Raw genomic sequence first — 17,518 nt, forward strand, 5'->3', positions numbered from 1 at the left:
GGCGGCATCCAGTGCTAATTATGACAGGGACAGGTCGTATATCCTTCATAATGACACTGCCAGATCTCACCTTACCATTAGAAAACGAAGGTACGACTATAAACACACCTGTCCTCACCACCTGTCCTTACCACCTGTCCTCATCACCTGTCCTCGTTACCTGTCCTCACCATCTGTTCTCATCACCTGTCCTCGTTACCTGTCCTCACCATCTGTTCTCATCACCTGTCCTTACCACCTGTCCTCACAATCTGTCCTCATCACCTGTCCTTACCACCTGTCCTTACCATCTGTCCTCATCACCTGTCCTCACCACCTGTCCTCACCACCTGCCCTCATTACCTTACCTTACCTAACCTAACCTAACCAATCCCTACCCTATTATCTACCTCCCCACACACCATCCCTCCCTCCCTTCACTTTTACTCCCTACTCCATCCTTATCCTCTCCCACATCCCCCCTCCTCTCCTTTCCCCTCCCTTACCTCCCTCACATTCCCTCCCGTCCCTCACACCCCCTCCTGTTCCCCACTCTCACTTCTCTCCCTCACCCACCCCACTCTCTCCCTCACCCTCCCCCTCTCCCTCACCCCGTAGACCTAGTTTGAGTCTTGTGAGCGAGAGTGGCTACCTTCTACCCTCAGATGTAAGTGATCCCCTCCTTCCTTCCTTCCTTCCTTCCTTCCTTCCTTCCTTCCTTCCTTCCTTCTCCCGTCACTACAATACTGTATACTATACCACCTCCACCACAACCAATATCACCACAACCACCATAATCAATAACACCACAACCACCACATGACCATCACAACCACATCATAGCCATCACCACAACCACCATCTTACCACTACCACAACCACTACAACACCATACCTTCACCATCACCATCACAACAATAGCTAACCCTCAACCTAGTAAAGACCTCAGTAACACCACCACAACACCATACCTTCACCATACCTTCACCACCACAACACTATGTTACAGCATTTTCAACATAATATCACTATTGTTAAATAATAGCAATCTTCAACTTAGTAAAACTTTGGCACACTACGCACCATACTCACCATAACTACCACCACAACATCGCACTCTTCACCTATACCACTACAATGTAGTCAGACCCTCAACTCAGAAGACCCATAATACTATATACCTTCACCACACCACCACCACCACAACACCATACCTTCACCATACCTTCACCACCACAACAATAGCTGACCCCCAACCTAGTAAAGGCCTTAAACCACGAGTCATCGGATCGCTAAACTGTTATTACTGAAAAGCTGCTCCCATTATATTTAAGGCTCGTCCTGCTTGGATACATATCAGGTTGTCCAATTTGAAACATCGCGCGGCTGAGGATCATATTGCCTATTTGATGGAGAAAATATATATCTTGTGGGGGGGGGGGTGGAGGAGAGGTCGAGTTTACTCCTCCCTCCCTCTCTCTCTCTCCCTCTCTCCTCCCTCAGTTTCTCCTCACTTTCCTCCCTCCTTTTCCTCCTTCCAACCTCTATTCCTCCTCCTTTTCCTCTCTCCTCCCTCACATCTCTCCTCCCTTTTCTCCTCACCTTCCTCCTCTTGCTGTTGTACCATTGTTTCTTTCCCTTCCTCCTCCTCCTCCTCTTCACTCCCTTCCTCCACCTTCCTCCTCCTGTTGCTGTTCCACCGCCTCTTTTTCTTTCTTCTATTCCATCATCTCCTCCTTCTGTTTCACCTCCCCTGCTCCTTGTTCGAGTACTTCTCCCTCTCTCTTATTTCCCCCATTCTTCTCTCCTTCCCTCTCTCCTCCCTCTTTCATTCCAAGCTCTCTCTACCTCCCTCCTTCCTTCACCCTCCTTTTCTCCCCTTGCATAGGACGGCTTATAAAGTTATTGATGAAGAAGGAGCAGAAGCAGAAGGAAGAGGTGAAACGGGTAGGGGGAGGTGAGATGGGTAGGAGGATGAGGAAGAGGAGGAGGATGAGGGTGATGGGAGGGGAGAAGGGTGAGACGGGAGAAGGAGAAGGAGGAGATTGGGAGGGGAGAGGAGGAGGAGGAGGAGAGGAGGAGGAGGAGGAGGAGGAGGGAAGTGAGGCTGGTCTCAGGTAATCAGCTTGAGGAGTCCAAGTCATTTATCCACATCTCATCTGGATGTTATGGCAGACCTTCACCAGCTTGGGCAGACTTTCACCAGCTGCATAGATCTTCAACATATGTGGTGAGATCTTACAGCTGTGAGACCTCCATCTGTGGCAGGACTCCTTTCACCTATCTGTGGCAGACCTTGCTGTAGAGATCTTTCACAGCTGCAGACCTTTTCACTAGCTGTGGCAGATCTTTCTGACCAGGCAGTGACCTTGTCAGCTGCAGACCTTCACCAGCTGGGGCAGATTAAATTAGCTGTGCAGGTCTCACCATATGTGGCAGACCTTCACCAGCTGTGTAGAGACCACAGTTGTGGCAGACCTTCACCAGCTGTGGCAGACCTTCACCAGCTGTGACAGACCTTCACCATATGTGGCAGACCTTCACCAGCTGTGGTAGACCTTTGCCAGCTGTGGCAGACCTTCACCATATGTGGCAGACCTTCACCAGCTGTGGTAGACCTTTGCCAGCTGTGGCAGACCTTCACCAGCTGTGGACTGTTATAGAAGATAATTGCTGTGATGATGATAATGACGATAATGATGACGAAGCTGATACCTTGGAAGGAGAGCACAGATTAACTATCCCACAGTATAGTTCAAAACCAGGTGAACATGTGGAGCAATTAGCGGTGTCTTGTTCAATCAGTATACCTCAGCATCGTGTTCAAATGTCATGTTGATGTGCGTATATACCAATGACCGTGGGGAGGCATAAATATCTCCGTTGATTTGTAGGTAATAAAGGATTCAATCATATATATACCTCTTTTACCTCCCGGGTTTGCAGGTATATATACAAAGATAATGGGAAGATATACCTGTCCCATCTGATAGCTGGTTTAGGTGTTATTATACCTGTACTGTGTGTTTGTGTGTGTGTGACCAACTGTGTAATGTAGTGTACCATTATCACTATTACTACTTCAGTTGTTGTTGTTGGTGGTGGTGGTGGTGTTGTTGTTGTTGTTGGTGTTGTTATTGTTGTTGTTCGTGATGTTAATTCTTTGTTTCCATATTTCAGGAATTCGCCGAAACCGCGATGAATGAACTGCTCGGCCTGTATGGGTACGGCAAGGTGGACAGCCGTGACACCCTGGGCCTGTCTCTCCACCGCTTCACCACCCACAGTCCACCACCACCACCCCCACCACCACCACACCCCACCACCACCACTAGCCCTCCAGCACGACCCCCCGACCACAGTCCCTCTCGGCAACCACGACAACACAGCCCGACACACTCCACCAATCACAGCCCACAACAACATCCCTCAGATCACGAACACGATGGTGATTCGCTAGATTCCGACGACATGCCTGTTCCTGGCCAATTAGAACACAGTATTGTGAGTCCCGGTAAAACTGACCAGGGATCCGGGTCTTCTCGAGGCAGCACGCCCAAATCCGGTAAGTTCCGGTTTATTTGTTTTATCCATTTGTTTTAACCATGTATCCGGTTTATCCGATCTCCGGTCACGGGTAAATTGTGACTATGAATATTATATTATTTGGTTTTTGTCTGGACTTCAAGTTTGTGAAGAGTAATAGACGTAAAATCTTGTTAAGGTATATTTATATAAGTATTGGGTTGGGAATTTTTTGGGTGACGTCTTTATCTGTGTTGACATTGTTTTCAGTAAGGCGTGTTATTGTTCAGTAAATAGTGTGTACGTTTGTGTACTGTACGTGTGTGTGTATTGTACGTGTGTGTGTATTGTACGTGTGTGTACTGTACGTGTGTGTACTGTACGTGTGTGTGTGAGTAATTCTCCTTTCGACTTTAATCTTTAGTCATTTGGAAGGAAAAATAGAAATCTGACGAACACTGTAGCATTAGAACTCAGCCGTAGTTATTAAATTACTAAGGTTATCACATTTCAGTGTTTTGTTTGTATATAGATTAACAGTGTACCTGAACTGGGGGTGTGTGTACGGGGGTCAGGTGGAGAGTCAAGACAGTAGGAGTTCTTGTATATAAGTAAGCATGCTACCTGTAACAATGACGTCACACAAACTCTTGGTAGAAAGAGAGAGAGAGAGAGAGAGAGAGAGAGATAAAACTGGTGTATATTATAAAGACGTAAGCTGGAGCACTATAATATTAATCTCAGGTAACTCAGATTTCCTCAAAAAATAACAAAAGTGTCACTAACAGCCGGGAGATGAAGTGTTGTGAAGAGGTGACCATGATGGGTAATAACTGTGTGTGTGTGTGTGTTGTGTGTGTGTGTGTTGTGTGTGTGTGTGTGTGTGTGTGTGTGTGGTATTGTTATGATTCGTGGTTGTAGTGGTTAGTGGGTGTGGGGAAGTGGTGTTTGTGGTTAGTTAGTGGTAGGAGGTAGCAGTGGTGGTGGTGAGAGTGATTAATGAGTGGTGATAGTAGTAGTATTCTACGCCAGACACGCGGAGGTGCTATCCGAACAGAAAATAAGACAAAAATGAACATATATCAAATTCAATGTTTACAGAGAGACAGTTGCCAAGTCGTGAATTTTTGCAACATAGTTTTAGGATCAGGGTCTTGACAGATCTTGGTGGATACGTGGCAGTAGTCAACACGTGTCTCACTATTTGAAACTAATCACCTTTGAAGAGATACTTTAGATACATCGTCAAGATAAAGTGTATACTGTGGCTACTGGCTGCTAACTCTCTCTCTCTCTCTCTCTCTCTACTTCCTCTCTCTTTCTGTCTCTCTTTCTCCTCCCTTTTTTATATCTCTTCTCCCCTCTCTCTCTCTCTCTCATAATCTCCTCCACCTGTGTATCCCCATCCGTTTACCTCCATCTTTCTAGCGGGTGGAGAAATAATTAGCCGTAATAGCCCACCTGGAGGTCTGTGTTTGGCGGGGTGGGCGCGTCGCCAGGCTCAGAGGGCGCGATACTCCCGCCAAATGAATTCATTTAATGACTATATTTGTCGCAGGGTTTCCATATCAGCGATTTTGGAGGTCATTTGTACGGCACCGGCGACCCTTGAACACCTTATCTTGGTCTTTAATTACATTTTAGAACTTACAGGTGTGTTTTAATGTCTTGTTTTTTTATATTTACTCCATCTTGGTTTACGGTAGAAATTCAGAAGTGTATGTTCATCATCCTCGTATACTAACTACTGTCAAATGTATCAGATATTTTAGATTATAAATACCCGGGTCTAAGTTTTCTGTTACGTAAATAATACTGTTGAGTATTTTCTGACTTAATATAGAGAAAAATTCTATTGAGTGTTAGGAGTACTTAACCCCTTTCCCACCACCCCCAACACTACACACTATACTTATGTTAAAGTGTCTTATATCTCCCCCCACGTAACCCCCTTTAAAGTGTCTTATCTCCCACACGCAACCCCCTTTTAAAGTGTGTGTGTGTGCGGCAGTTTTGTGTTTCGGTAGGGCGGTCTTACTCGGGTGTCGTGTCGGCTGTTTTAGAAGGTGAGGCAAAAACGACCTCTTGGTATTTACTTTCCGAGCTTCGCCTGTCATCCTTCCCGCCAAGTTTTGCAGCCACTTTGAGATGTAGCAGCAGCGTGAGGGTGTAGTGAGATGTGGGGGTGTAGTGGGTGTGTGAGGGTGTATAGTGTGGGTGTTGGGGGTGTAGTGGGTGTGTGGGGGTGTAGTGGGTGTGTGAGGGTGTATAGTGTGGGTGTTGGGGGTGTAGCCACAGGGTAGGGGTGTTATTTTGCTAGGTTAGGTTAGGTTAGGTTACGGTATAAACATAATAATAGGGACTGTGTTTACCTTTTCGATGGTCAACAATATACGTGTGACTCTCTCTCTCTCTCTCTCTCTCTCTCTCTCTCTCTCTCTCTCTCGTCTATCTCCTCTTCTTCTTCTTCTTCTTCCTCCTCTTCTTACCCTTCTTCTCCTCCTCTTCTTCCTCCTCCTCCTCCCTTATGCTACCTTCCCTCCTTCCCCCCTTATGCTACCTTCCCTTCCTCCTTCCCCACTTAGGCTACCTTCCTCCTCCTCCTCCCTTATGCTACCTTCCCCTTCCTCCTTCCCACTTGTGCTACCTTCCCCTTCCTCTTTCTCCCTTATGCTACCTTCCCCTTCCTCCTTCTCCCTTATGCTACCTTCCCCTTCCTCCTTCCCCCTTATGCTACCTTCCCCTTCCTCCTTCCCACTTGTGCTACCCTTTCCTCTTCCTCTTTTGACTTCCCGAGTGACTGACTGGTTGACTGAGTAATAATTGACTGACTGACTGTCGAACTGAGTGACTGACGTAGTTGAATATTAGTAACAGTGCCACATAGCTTCTAGAGATTGTAGTAACAGTGCCATAGCTTCTAGAGATTGTGGTAACAGTGCCAAATTTTAAGGGGATTATAGTAACAGTGCCATAGCTTCTAGAGATTGTGGGAACAGTGCCAAATTTTAAGGGGATTATAGTAACAGTGCCATAGCTTCTAGAGATTGTGGTAACAGTGCCAAATTTTAAGGGATTATAGTAACAGTGCCATAGCTTCTAGAGACTGTGGTAACAGTGCCAAATTTTAAGGGGATTATAGTAACAGTGCCATAGCTTCTAGAGATTGTGGGAACAGTGCCAAATTTTAAGGGGATTATAGTAACAGTGACATAACGTCTAGGGATTGTGGTAACAGTGCTAAAATCTGAAGGGGGGAAGGTGGGTTGCCAGGGTGAGGGGGTAAGACGAAGTGGCACCTGTATTACCCTGAGGGTCATTAACTAGTTCTGATGGTGGTGGTGGAGGGGAGGGCGTGATTAGCCATGAGAGAGAGAGAGAGAGAGAGAGAGGCTGGTGATTTGTACATTATGTCCTTGCAAACAAAATCTCTATAATTAGGACACTGGACCCTCGCCTCCCGAACCAGTGTCCTAACTTAACAACCAATGTCCTAAGTTAACACCCAACGTGCTAAGTTAACATCCAATGTCCTAAGTTAACACCCAATGTGCTAAGTTAACAACCAATGTCCTAAGTTAACAACCAATGTCCTAAGTTAACAACCAATGTCCTAAGTTAACAACCAATGTCCTAAGTTAACAGCCAATGTCCTAAGTTAACACCCAATGTCCTAAGTTAACAACCAATGTCCTAAGTTAACAACCAATGTTCTGAGTTAACAACCAATGTCCTAAGTTAACAGCCAATGTCCTAAGTTAACACCCAATGTCCTAAGTTAACAACCAATGTCCTAAGTTAACAACCAATGTCCTAAGTTAACAGCCAATGTCCTAAGTTAACACCCAATGTGCTAAGTTAACAACCAATGTTCTGAGTTAACAACCAATGTCCTAAGTTAACAGCCAATGTCCTAAGTTAACAACCAATGTCCTAAGTTAACACCCAATGTCCTAAGTTAACAACCAATGTCCTAAGTTAACAACCAATGTACTAAGTTAACAACCAATGTACTAAGTTAACACCCAATGTCCTAAGTTAACAACCAATGTCCTAAGTTAACAACCAATGTCCTAAGTTAACAACCAATGTACTAAGTTAACACCCAATGTCTTAACAACCAAAAATACAACATTTAACCAACACTTGACTTGCTTTATAGCCAAAAAATGTTGTTTATTTACTAAGGGGTGACTGACCTTGCCAGGGCCAAGCAAGACGTAAACAGAGGCTGTGAACACTTTATTCCCGTCTCCTGTAACCCCCTTGAGTACAACTTATCCTCCTTGAGTACGACTTAACCTTCTTGAGTACAACTTAACCCCCTTGAGTACGACTTAACCTTCTTGAGTATGACTTAACCCCCTTGAGTACGTCTTAACCCCTTTGAGTACGACTGAACCTTCTTGAATACGACTTAACCCCTTTGAGTACGATGACTTGATCCTCTATTAACTATGATTTAGTACATTGACAACGATGACTTGACACCTAGAGTACCATGATTAAACCTTTGAGTACGAATTAACCTCTTGAGTACACTGACTTAACCCCCATCTGTGAGGGGAAGGGACTGTGTGGGAGAGGGTAGGAGTGAGGGGGAAGGGACTATGTGGGAGAGGGTAGGAGTGAGGGGGAAGGGACTATGTGGGAGAGGGTAGGAGTGAGGGGGAAGGGACAATGTGGGAGAGGGTAGGAGTGAGGGGGAAGGGACTATGTGGGAGAGGGTAGGAGTGAGGGGGAAGGGACTATGTGGGAGAGGGTAGGAGTGAGGGGGAAGGGACTATGTGGGAGAGGGTAGGAGTGACGGAGAAGGAGATGACCAGCTGTTTCCATCCGTCACCTAAACAAGTACCTCACCTCGGCTGGCCCCTCCACCCACATTCCGTTCACCCTCCACCCACTACCACCCACCAACTATCACTCCACCAACAGTTCGGCTACCTTACTTCCACTTGGCCACCCACCACATTCACTACCACCCACCACCACTATCACCCACCACCACAACCATTACCACTCACCCACAATACAGATATACAGTGTACATAGAGTGTACATGTATACAAACAACGTACATACACAGTGCAGGTACACAGACAATGGTAAACAAGAAGTGTACGTTAAGGGGGTGTTTATTTAAGTATTTTTTCTCATTTATATTTTGGGGTCAAATTTATGTTTCTTTTTTGTGTGTAACTTAAGGCGTTAAATACTCTCTCTCTCTCTCTCTCTATTTCTCTCTTTCTCTCTTTCTCTCTTTCTTTCTTTCCCTTTCTTTCTTTCTCTTTCTTTCTTTCTTTCCCACACATAGGTCTTGTGAGCCCAACAAAGTACTTTTTCTGTACGTTCGGTAGTAGAGAGAGAGAGAGAGAGAGAGAGAGAGAGAGAGAGAGAGAGAGAGCAGGTGATGTATCAGGGAGTCAGCGAGCCTGGGAGAGAAGCTGTCAAGAGAATAATTATTCAATAAATTCGCACTCCCCTTACCTGTCGTTTCCCTCACCTGTCGTTCCACTCACCTGGTACTCCCCACACCTGCCGTTCCCCTCACCTGACACTCCCCTCACTTGTTCCCCTCACCTGTCGTTCCCCCTCACCTGGCACTCCCCTCACTTGGGACTTCCCTCACCTGGCACCTCTCCTCTCCTGGCCCCTTGCCTCACCTGGCACCTCCCCTCACCTGGCACTCCCCACCTGCACCTCCCTCACCTGGCACCTCTCCTCTCCTGACCTCTTCCCTCACCTGGCACTACCCCTCACCAGTCACCTCTCCTCACCTGGCACTCCAATCACCTGGCAACCTCCCCTCACCTGGCACTCTCCTCATCTGGCACCTCCCCTCACCGGGCACCTCTCCTCACCTGGCACCTCCCTCACCTGTCATCATTATCTCCTTTTGCTGATGGATGGAGCTGGTGCTTGCCTCATTTTCACTCGCTCACTCTATGATTCAAGTTCTCTCTTCTGTGACTCTGTTCATTGTTACTGAGAGAGAGAGAGAGAGAGAGAGAGAGAGAGAGAGAGCAATTCCTCTCCTTCCCACCCACACATATCACAATCTCCCTCACCACCACCCACGCCTAGCACACCCGACCATCACCACCCACACATATCACGCCACCCACGCCCAGCACGCGCCCTCTACTCTTCCACGCCTCACAGCCACGCCTTCCACATACCACAAGCGTCTCGGGTCGTCGCCAGAAGTATGTAATGTATTAATTCTGACGAGGAGGAGAGCCCAGGTGGTCGACTCTCTCTCTTTTATGCCTATCTGTGTGCGCCATTACCCAGTTTGACTATCTCTCTACTGTCTCTCTCTCTCTCTCTCTCTGTGTACTCTCTCTCTCTCTCTCTCTCTCTCTCTCTGTACTCTCTCTCTCTCTCTCTCTCTCTGTATGTATGTCAGTTTGTTTCTCTCTGTCTATCCGGATCAAAATCACATTAAATACCACAAATATTTACCCTTTTAATATATATTTACCTCCTCATTATAGGGGTAACTCCTCTAATCGTATATTACCACAGTACATCGTCGGACCCCCTGTGCCAAAACTCCACACTATCATGTCATCACTATTTACTCGGAAGTGAAGTGTCATTCTTGTGGTTCTTTTCTTTTTTTTCATCGTCTGCCATCCTTCTTCCTTCCTTCTTTCATCCCTTCTTTTATTTCTATCTTCCCTCGTCATTCCTTTCATTCATTTTGACTTTATCTTTCATCGCCGGAAACGCTTTAGGAGAGGGAACTGCTGAGATTCTTGGGGACGTAATGTTTTTTTTTTCTAGGTGTTGTTCCCGTCTTGGTGGATCCTCTACTGAGTTATGGTCTTGTGTGTTTTACGGGTCTGTTGCATCTCATTATTAGCATGACTTCAGCTTTTCGTTGTTTTTGCTGTTCTCTCTCTCTCATATTGTAAGATTTTGGTTAATAAGTAAGTACTATTAAACCAACCATCTCCACCATCAACCACCATCACCACCACTACCACCAACAATCCCTATAACTTCCACCACTCCCAACAACAACTACTACCACTACCAATAACAACTACTACCACCATCACCACCATCAGCCATAGTCTGGGTTGATACCTAAAGTGATACCATCTACAAATTAATGTACCCAGTGAACGAAGCTGACTTGAAGGAGATAATTATTTTGAATGTTTTTCTTTTCTTTAATTTTGTATTTTTATCTCTTTCTCTCTTTTTTTCTTTCTTTTTTCTCTTTCTTTATATTTCTCTTCATTCTCTCTATTTCTCTCTCTCTCTCCTCTCTCTCTTTCTTACACACTCACCCACACACACACACACACACACAATCTCTCACTCTCATTCTGTCTCTCACTCTCTCTCTCACACACACACACATACATATATGTTTGTGTGTGTGTGTGTGTTCCCCAGGTGCCAGCAACAGATAACAGGTGATAGACGAGGTTTAATTGGCACGATAAAAGGGACAGTTTTGTGATAAGGCCGACGATGGCAAGGATGAGAGAGAGAGAGAGAGAGAGAGAGAGAGAGAGAGAGAGAGAGAGAGAGAGAGAGAGTGTTGTCTCATAAACAGTGAACGTCTTCCGGAGTGTCACGTCAATTAAGTGTCACCTCTCACTACCCCACACGTTCACCTGAGGTACTGCTGGTGTGTGAGGGAACGTGATGAACGGCTGCTCCCCTTCCTCCCTCTCCTTCCCATCCCTTCTTCCTCTCCCTCCTTCTTCCCTTTCACCTTTCTTCTGTCTCCCCTACTACGGTGTGAATGAACGTGATGAACGGCTCCCTATCCCCCCCCCCTTCCTCTCTCTTCCCCTTCTCTCTTTTTCATCCTTCCTCCCCTCCTTATTTCCTCCTTCTCCCCCTACTACGGCGTGAATGAACATGATAAATTGCTTCACCTGCCTGCCTCCCTTCATCCCCCTTCCCCCAACTCCCTATTAGACACCTACACCCACCTCCGCAGTCAGGTCCATATGCTAATAATAAAGTGAATCTAATTACTTCCCCTCGTACTTCGCGGACTGAACTTGAGAAACACCTGAAGCTTTTTCGTTCTCAAGGCATCGTGATGGATTGTCTCGTAGATTTGGTGTATGTCTCAGCTATGGTGTGTCTCAGATTTTGTGTGTCATCGAGTTGATGTCTCAGATTTTGTGTATCTTAGATTTGCTGTGTCTCAGATTTTGTGTCTCACAGATTTTGTAAATCATCGAGTTTTTGCCTCAGATTTTATGTCGTAGAGTTTGGAGTCACCAATTTTGCGTGTCATCTTTTGGGCCTTATAATTTATGTCTCAGAATTTGTGTCAGGTTTTAGTCGCTGTATCTGACACACACACACACACACACACACAGGGTAAGGACGTGTGTAGTCGGCGCTGCCCGCTAACGCGGCCGTGGTCTCTTGACCATGGAGACAGCTGCCAGCCTGGTCTCCTCCTTCCCATCTGGATTTATCAACAACCTCACACCAACAGTACAGTGCAAAGATTGACGATTAACCCACAAGTGATATACAAAAGTGGCAATTTCAACTCGAAAGAAAAGCTCAAAACATTATCCTGGCCATCGCCCAACCGCATCCAGCCCATACGAGCACGAACTGATTGCTACAAGAACAGCCCAGTCCCAACCATTGTAAAAATTATCAACACCTAATTATCATATGTCATATTTGTATCACTTATGTTACTTGTACATCATTTGTAAATCAAGAGACCCATTCCCCAATTATGTAATTGTATATTTTCAGCCTTCCGGCTGCCATGCTCTTTCAATAAACCGTTAATTATTATTATTATTATTATTATTACACCAAGCTCCACCAGAGAATAGGAGGTGGTAATGGTTGCTGTTAGTATTATGAGTACGTGTGTGGCGTGACAGATACGTGTGTGTGTGTGTGTGTGTGTGTGTACATACTCGTATATACCACCACCAGGCTCACGACTTGGGGAGTGTAAGCTGATGATATAAATATGTGAGAACTTTGTACCTTTCCTTCCTTCCATCCCCCTTACCCACTGGACTTCCTTTCCCACCCATCCTCTTCCATCTCTTTTTTTTCATTCTCCTCTCACCTACTCCACCTCTCCTTCCTCCTCCTTCTACTCCTACTCTTCTCTTCCTCCTTCTCCTCTCCCTCCCTCGTCTCTCTCTCTCTCTCTCTCTCTCTCTCTCTCTCTCTCTCTCCCATACACAATAAGTACACAACACAGACTCACATCCTTACCTTTAGCTAACAGACAAAGGTGAGCTGATCCAGGATAATGGCTGACACTTGAAATCAATTTACGAAAGTGTGTTAGTCAGTGGAAGTTTATCACCCACTTACTTCTTACAGTACTTGTGTCGCCTCGTATCACTGCATATTTCCTCGACGGCAGTAACGTGTAGAAGTGTCAGTGAGGCTTGTGTGTGTGTGTGTGTGTGTGTGTTGGGGGGGGACTGTGTACATAAGACGGCGACAAGGTTAGTAATGAGAGAGAGAGAGAGAGAGAGGCTGAACCGCTTGGAGTGTATTAATGGTGTAAATTTAGAGTCACCAGTGTGGCGGTGGAGGCTACTGAGAGAGAGAGAGTTACGTAAGCCAGTCAGGTGTTCGTTAACTATTTCCAGCAGCAAGACAGAGAAAAAAATAATATTGACGAACCTTTGAGAAGTCTGCTCTTTGTTGTAGTTAAATTGAGCCAGTTAGTTACGTTAGGTTACGTTAGGTTAAGTTAGGTTAGGTTAGGTTAGGTTAGGTTAAGTTAGGTTAGGTTCGAACGACTGGGAACCTGTGACCCGGTGATGACAGCTGAAGGGGATGCTGACTTGAGGAAGGGGAAGAAGAAGGAGGAGGAGGAGGATGAGGAGAAGAGTCAGGAGATAAAGGAGAGAGAATAAAGAATATGATGAGGCAGAGAAGCATTAGAAACAGAGACAAAAGAAGACGAAGAAGAAAGCCATAATAAGAATAAGAGGCAGAAGGCAAGCTAACTGTAGGAGGATCAAGTGAAGGTAGACGGTAGGAGGGCCTGTGGGAGTCCTTGCAAGGTTCCTACGTTATACCTCAACTGTCTCATGTGAAACTGTCTATTAAGTGTGAAAAAGTCTTGTGGGAAACTACGCAGATGGGGAGGTGTGGTGTGGGATGGAGGGGTAGGTGGTGGTGAGGGTGTGTGGGTGACCTGGTGGGGAGTTGGGGAGGACAGGTAGGCGGGGTGACCTGGTGGGAGTGTTGGGGGGAGGACAGGTAGGTGGGTGACCCAAGGGGAGTTGGGGGGTGGTAGGCAGGTGTGTGGGTGACCTGGTGGGGAGTTGGGGAGGACAGGTGGGTGTGGGGTGACCTGGTGGGGGTGAGGGGGACCTGGTGGGGGTGAGGGGGACGGGTAGGTGTGGATGACCTGGTGGAGAGTGAGGGGGACAGGTAGGTGCGGATGACCTGGTGGAGAGTGAGGGGGACAGGTAGGTGCGGGTGACCTGGTGGGGGGTGGAGGGAGCAGGCAGGTGCGGGTGACAGATAAATGACTGGCTGGGGGGCGCCACCCGACACCAAGTATCGGGTGACCCGCTCCGCCAACACGCCACCCGGACCACCGCGCCCACGCCTCCACCTCACCTCTACCTCCTGCGCCCACACCTCCACCCAGCAACACCTGCGTCCCTCCACCTCACATCCACCCATGTCTGTGCATCACCACCTCCTCCTCCTCCTCCATCCAACATCCGTCCCTCCTCTCCACCCATCACCATCAGCTTCCCTACACCCACCTCGGAACACCCAGTCAGCGCAAAACTCCATCTAACTACACTGTATCGTCGTTTAAGTGGACGACTAAGTTAGATTAACCATTTCCTTTTCTTAGTTACGAGGAAACATTTAACTCACGAGATTACACACACACACACACACACACACACACACACACACACACACACACACACACACACCACTTCCTCTCTCAAATGAACCAGCACTTTAGGTTGGGTGAAAGAAAATGAAGAGAGAAATAGGATTAATAATTCGGACATTGAAGGCCTGACTGTCTTGTTACTGATTATAGCTCAACTAACAGCATGGTGAACTTACGCATTTGGCTCGTTATTGTGGGTAATTTACAGCTGTTTGTCGGGTTGGCTGACCACTTTGTTGGCACTGGCACTGGAGAGCATCTGCCCCATCTCATATACTGGCATCTTGAGGACATATTTCGTATACCGCCGACCTGATTAGTGAGTTCTGGTTAAGACCGAGCATTTCGATGGACTTCTTGAGGTTTAGAAACTCTCTGTGTATCGGCTGTGGTTCTATTATAGGAGTATCTTTGACCTGTGACGACTCTCAGGGCTTCGTTCTGGACCACCTGTAGTTTTAGTATTTGGGTGGAGCTCAGAAGGTGAAGACGTACTGCAGGGTCGGGTAATATTGGTATAGTTTTATTTCTTCAGGCAGGGCGTTAAAGAGGTATGGTCTTTTTTGTTTTCAACCTTTTTCCTGTTTCCTTCCTGGTGTGGACACGGTGGCAGTAGTCTCTTGTGGATATGTTCGGGCTCAGAAGGCTGCCTCTGCTTCTGTATTCTATCTGAGTGTTATTGATCTCCTGTAGTTGGGTTGTCCCTCTGCATGATATATACGAGAAGAGCTTTTGTCTTCCCCTCGATCTCTTCCCTCAACCACGTCCCTTGCCCATGGTCAAAGCCTCCACCTTGTGTTTAACCTCAACCACGTCTCTCAAACACTTTTTTTTTACGGGATTAATCCACCCAGGCACAGGTCACCGACCAACCTCGGGGCCGGGGGGAGGGGAGTTATTTGACCCCCCCCCCCCAAAAAAAAAATGAAAAAAAAACACACCAAGAGTGAGAAACGATATATATGTTGTGTTGTCAAAGTATAAGAGAAACAATTGAGACCCTACAATTGTGTGTAAATGAGGCAGAAAGTCAGTTAGATCAGCAACCTGGGACTTGGTCACAATTTTTGTGATGCCATATGGCAGCAGAGTCTACCATTAGACAATACCCAGGCGCTAGTACCTCCGTGTTTGATAGCTGCCTACTACCCACCTACGTGTCTCCACCTTGTGTCACCCTCATTCCAACAAGTCCCAGGCTCTTGTGAATGAAATACAACAATATAACATTTTAATTCTGGTTATTACCATTATTGATAATAGCTACTGTACTTTCATTCCTCTGTATCACACACGATAGAATTCTTAGGTATAGTTCTTTGTCTGTGTCTCTGCTCCTCTTATCTGTTTTCTTCTATGACACAAATTAAACGGATAAGGCAGAAAAAGGAATTTTTTTTTACAGAAAGGTTTTGTTTTTATAGCTCAGATTATTGTGAATTGTAACCTTATGAGGGATCGAGGGTATCCTTATGACTATCTGTTCTTTAGTATCTCTCTGTTTATTGTCTCTGTCTGTCTCTCACGATTTACTCACACATCATCTTCCTACCACACCCCCCCACACCCCGAGAACTTGCTACCGTGACCCTCCTCCCTCCCACGCATCTACTTCCTCTTCAAGACGTCCCTATTTCCACCAAAGGACCACCCCACCCCACCCCACCCACGGCTACTTCCTTCTACGTGTAATACGAAACATCCACCATCTGCTCGACCAACAGAGGACCTCAATTCTCATAATGTTTTGTGAGCTCGCAAAAACCTGATCCGGAGGTAGGAAAGGAGGGAGGGTGGGAGGGAGGGAACAAAATAACCCAAACTACCTCCTTCTCCATCGAAAGACGAGACGAAGAAGATGTAGAATGAGAGAGAGAGAGAGAGAGAGAGAGAGAGAGAGAGAGAGAGAGAGAGAGAGATAAGCGACTTGGAATGAACAACTGCTGGAACACGGGTGGGGGGGGATGGGAGTTATCTTAAGAGCCTCGTAAAAGACTTCGTGTAATCAAAGACCATTGGCTCGTGTTGCTGTGGTTAGAATTAATGTAAACAAAACAAGCGGTGTAAATAAGTTGTACAGGGATGTAAATAAGGTAAAACAGATGATATGCTAGAAATAAGGTAAAGGAGGTGATGTAATTTATGTATAATAGATGGTGAAACAGGTGAGGTAAATAAGGTTAAAAGGGTGATGTAAATAAGATATAACAGGTGATGTAAATAAGGTAAAAAGGGTGATGTAAATAATGTATAACAGGTGATGTAAATAAGGTATAACATGTAAAGTACTTAAGACCAAAACATACGAGGTATTAGTGAGAGATTCTTCCCCTTAGGTACGCCAGTGAAATCGTGACTCTTTGTGAATGGGTCTCGTCATGATGAAACTAGTAAGGTATAGTCCTCTTCACTAGTGCGTTTACAGGGGCTCGTTAGGTTTTGTGTAAATGTGGCAGTCCTGTGTTTGTTTACATTCGACAGAAGGAAACTACCTACAGTAAACATACTATGGAATCAAAGTAAAATATTAAAACTAATATCTCAATATAATGATTTGTGGAATGTTTATATGACGAGTCCCTGTAAACGCACTAGTGAAGGGGACTGTACATACGTAAAGAGTAGGCGAGAGTAAACAAGAGTAAGAGAGAATAAACGTCATTATGTGAGAATAGATGAGAGTAAACGAGAATAGACGAGAGTAAACGAAAAAGGGCGAGAGTAAACGAGAATAGACGAGAGTAAACGAGAAAAGACGAGAGTAAACGAGAATAGACAAGAATAAACAAGAAAGGGCGAGAATAAACGAGAATAGACGAGAGTAAACGAGAATAATCGAGAGTAAACGAGAATAGACGAGAATAATCGAGAGTAAGCGAGAACAGACGAGAGTAGGCGAGATAAGGGGCTCCAGTAGCTGACTTTCTACCCTTGAGGGATGCCAGTGCCAATGAGGAATTCTTCTTAATTTACATTTTGTTCAGTGGTGGTGGTTGTGGTGGTGGTGGTGATTGTGGTAGTTGTGGTGGTGGTGATTGTGGTAGTTGTGGTGGTGGTGATTGTGGTAGTGGTAGTGGTTGTGGTAGTGGTGGACAAGGAGGGTGATAATTCGGT

The 17,518-nt window shown here is 46.0% G+C and overlaps 1 protein-coding gene across 3 annotated transcripts in view; it reads left to right on the forward strand.

Annotated features, from left to right (window-relative positions):
- LOC121866906 (pollen-specific leucine-rich repeat extensin-like protein 2) overlaps positions 1-17,518 on the forward strand; it is a 63,165-nt gene that overhangs the window by 13,261 nt on the left and 32,386 nt on the right. For all 3 annotated transcript variants that reach the window (XM_042366640.1, XM_042366641.1, XM_042366642.1), the window contains exon 2: positions 3,160-3,544. In XM_042366640.1, the coding sequence (XP_042222574.1) occupies positions 3,178-3,544 (367 nt within the window). In that variant the 5' untranslated portion in view covers positions 3,160-3,177. The remainder of the gene's footprint in view (positions 1-3,159; positions 3,545-17,518) is intronic.

The sequence above is a fragment of the Homarus americanus genome, unplaced genomic scaffold, assembly GCF_018991925.1.
Source record: "Homarus americanus isolate GMGI-L3 unplaced genomic scaffold, GMGI_Hamer_2.0 scaffold27052, whole genome shotgun sequence".
NCBI classification, from domain to species: Eukaryota; Metazoa; Arthropoda; class Malacostraca; order Decapoda; family Nephropidae; genus Homarus; species Homarus americanus.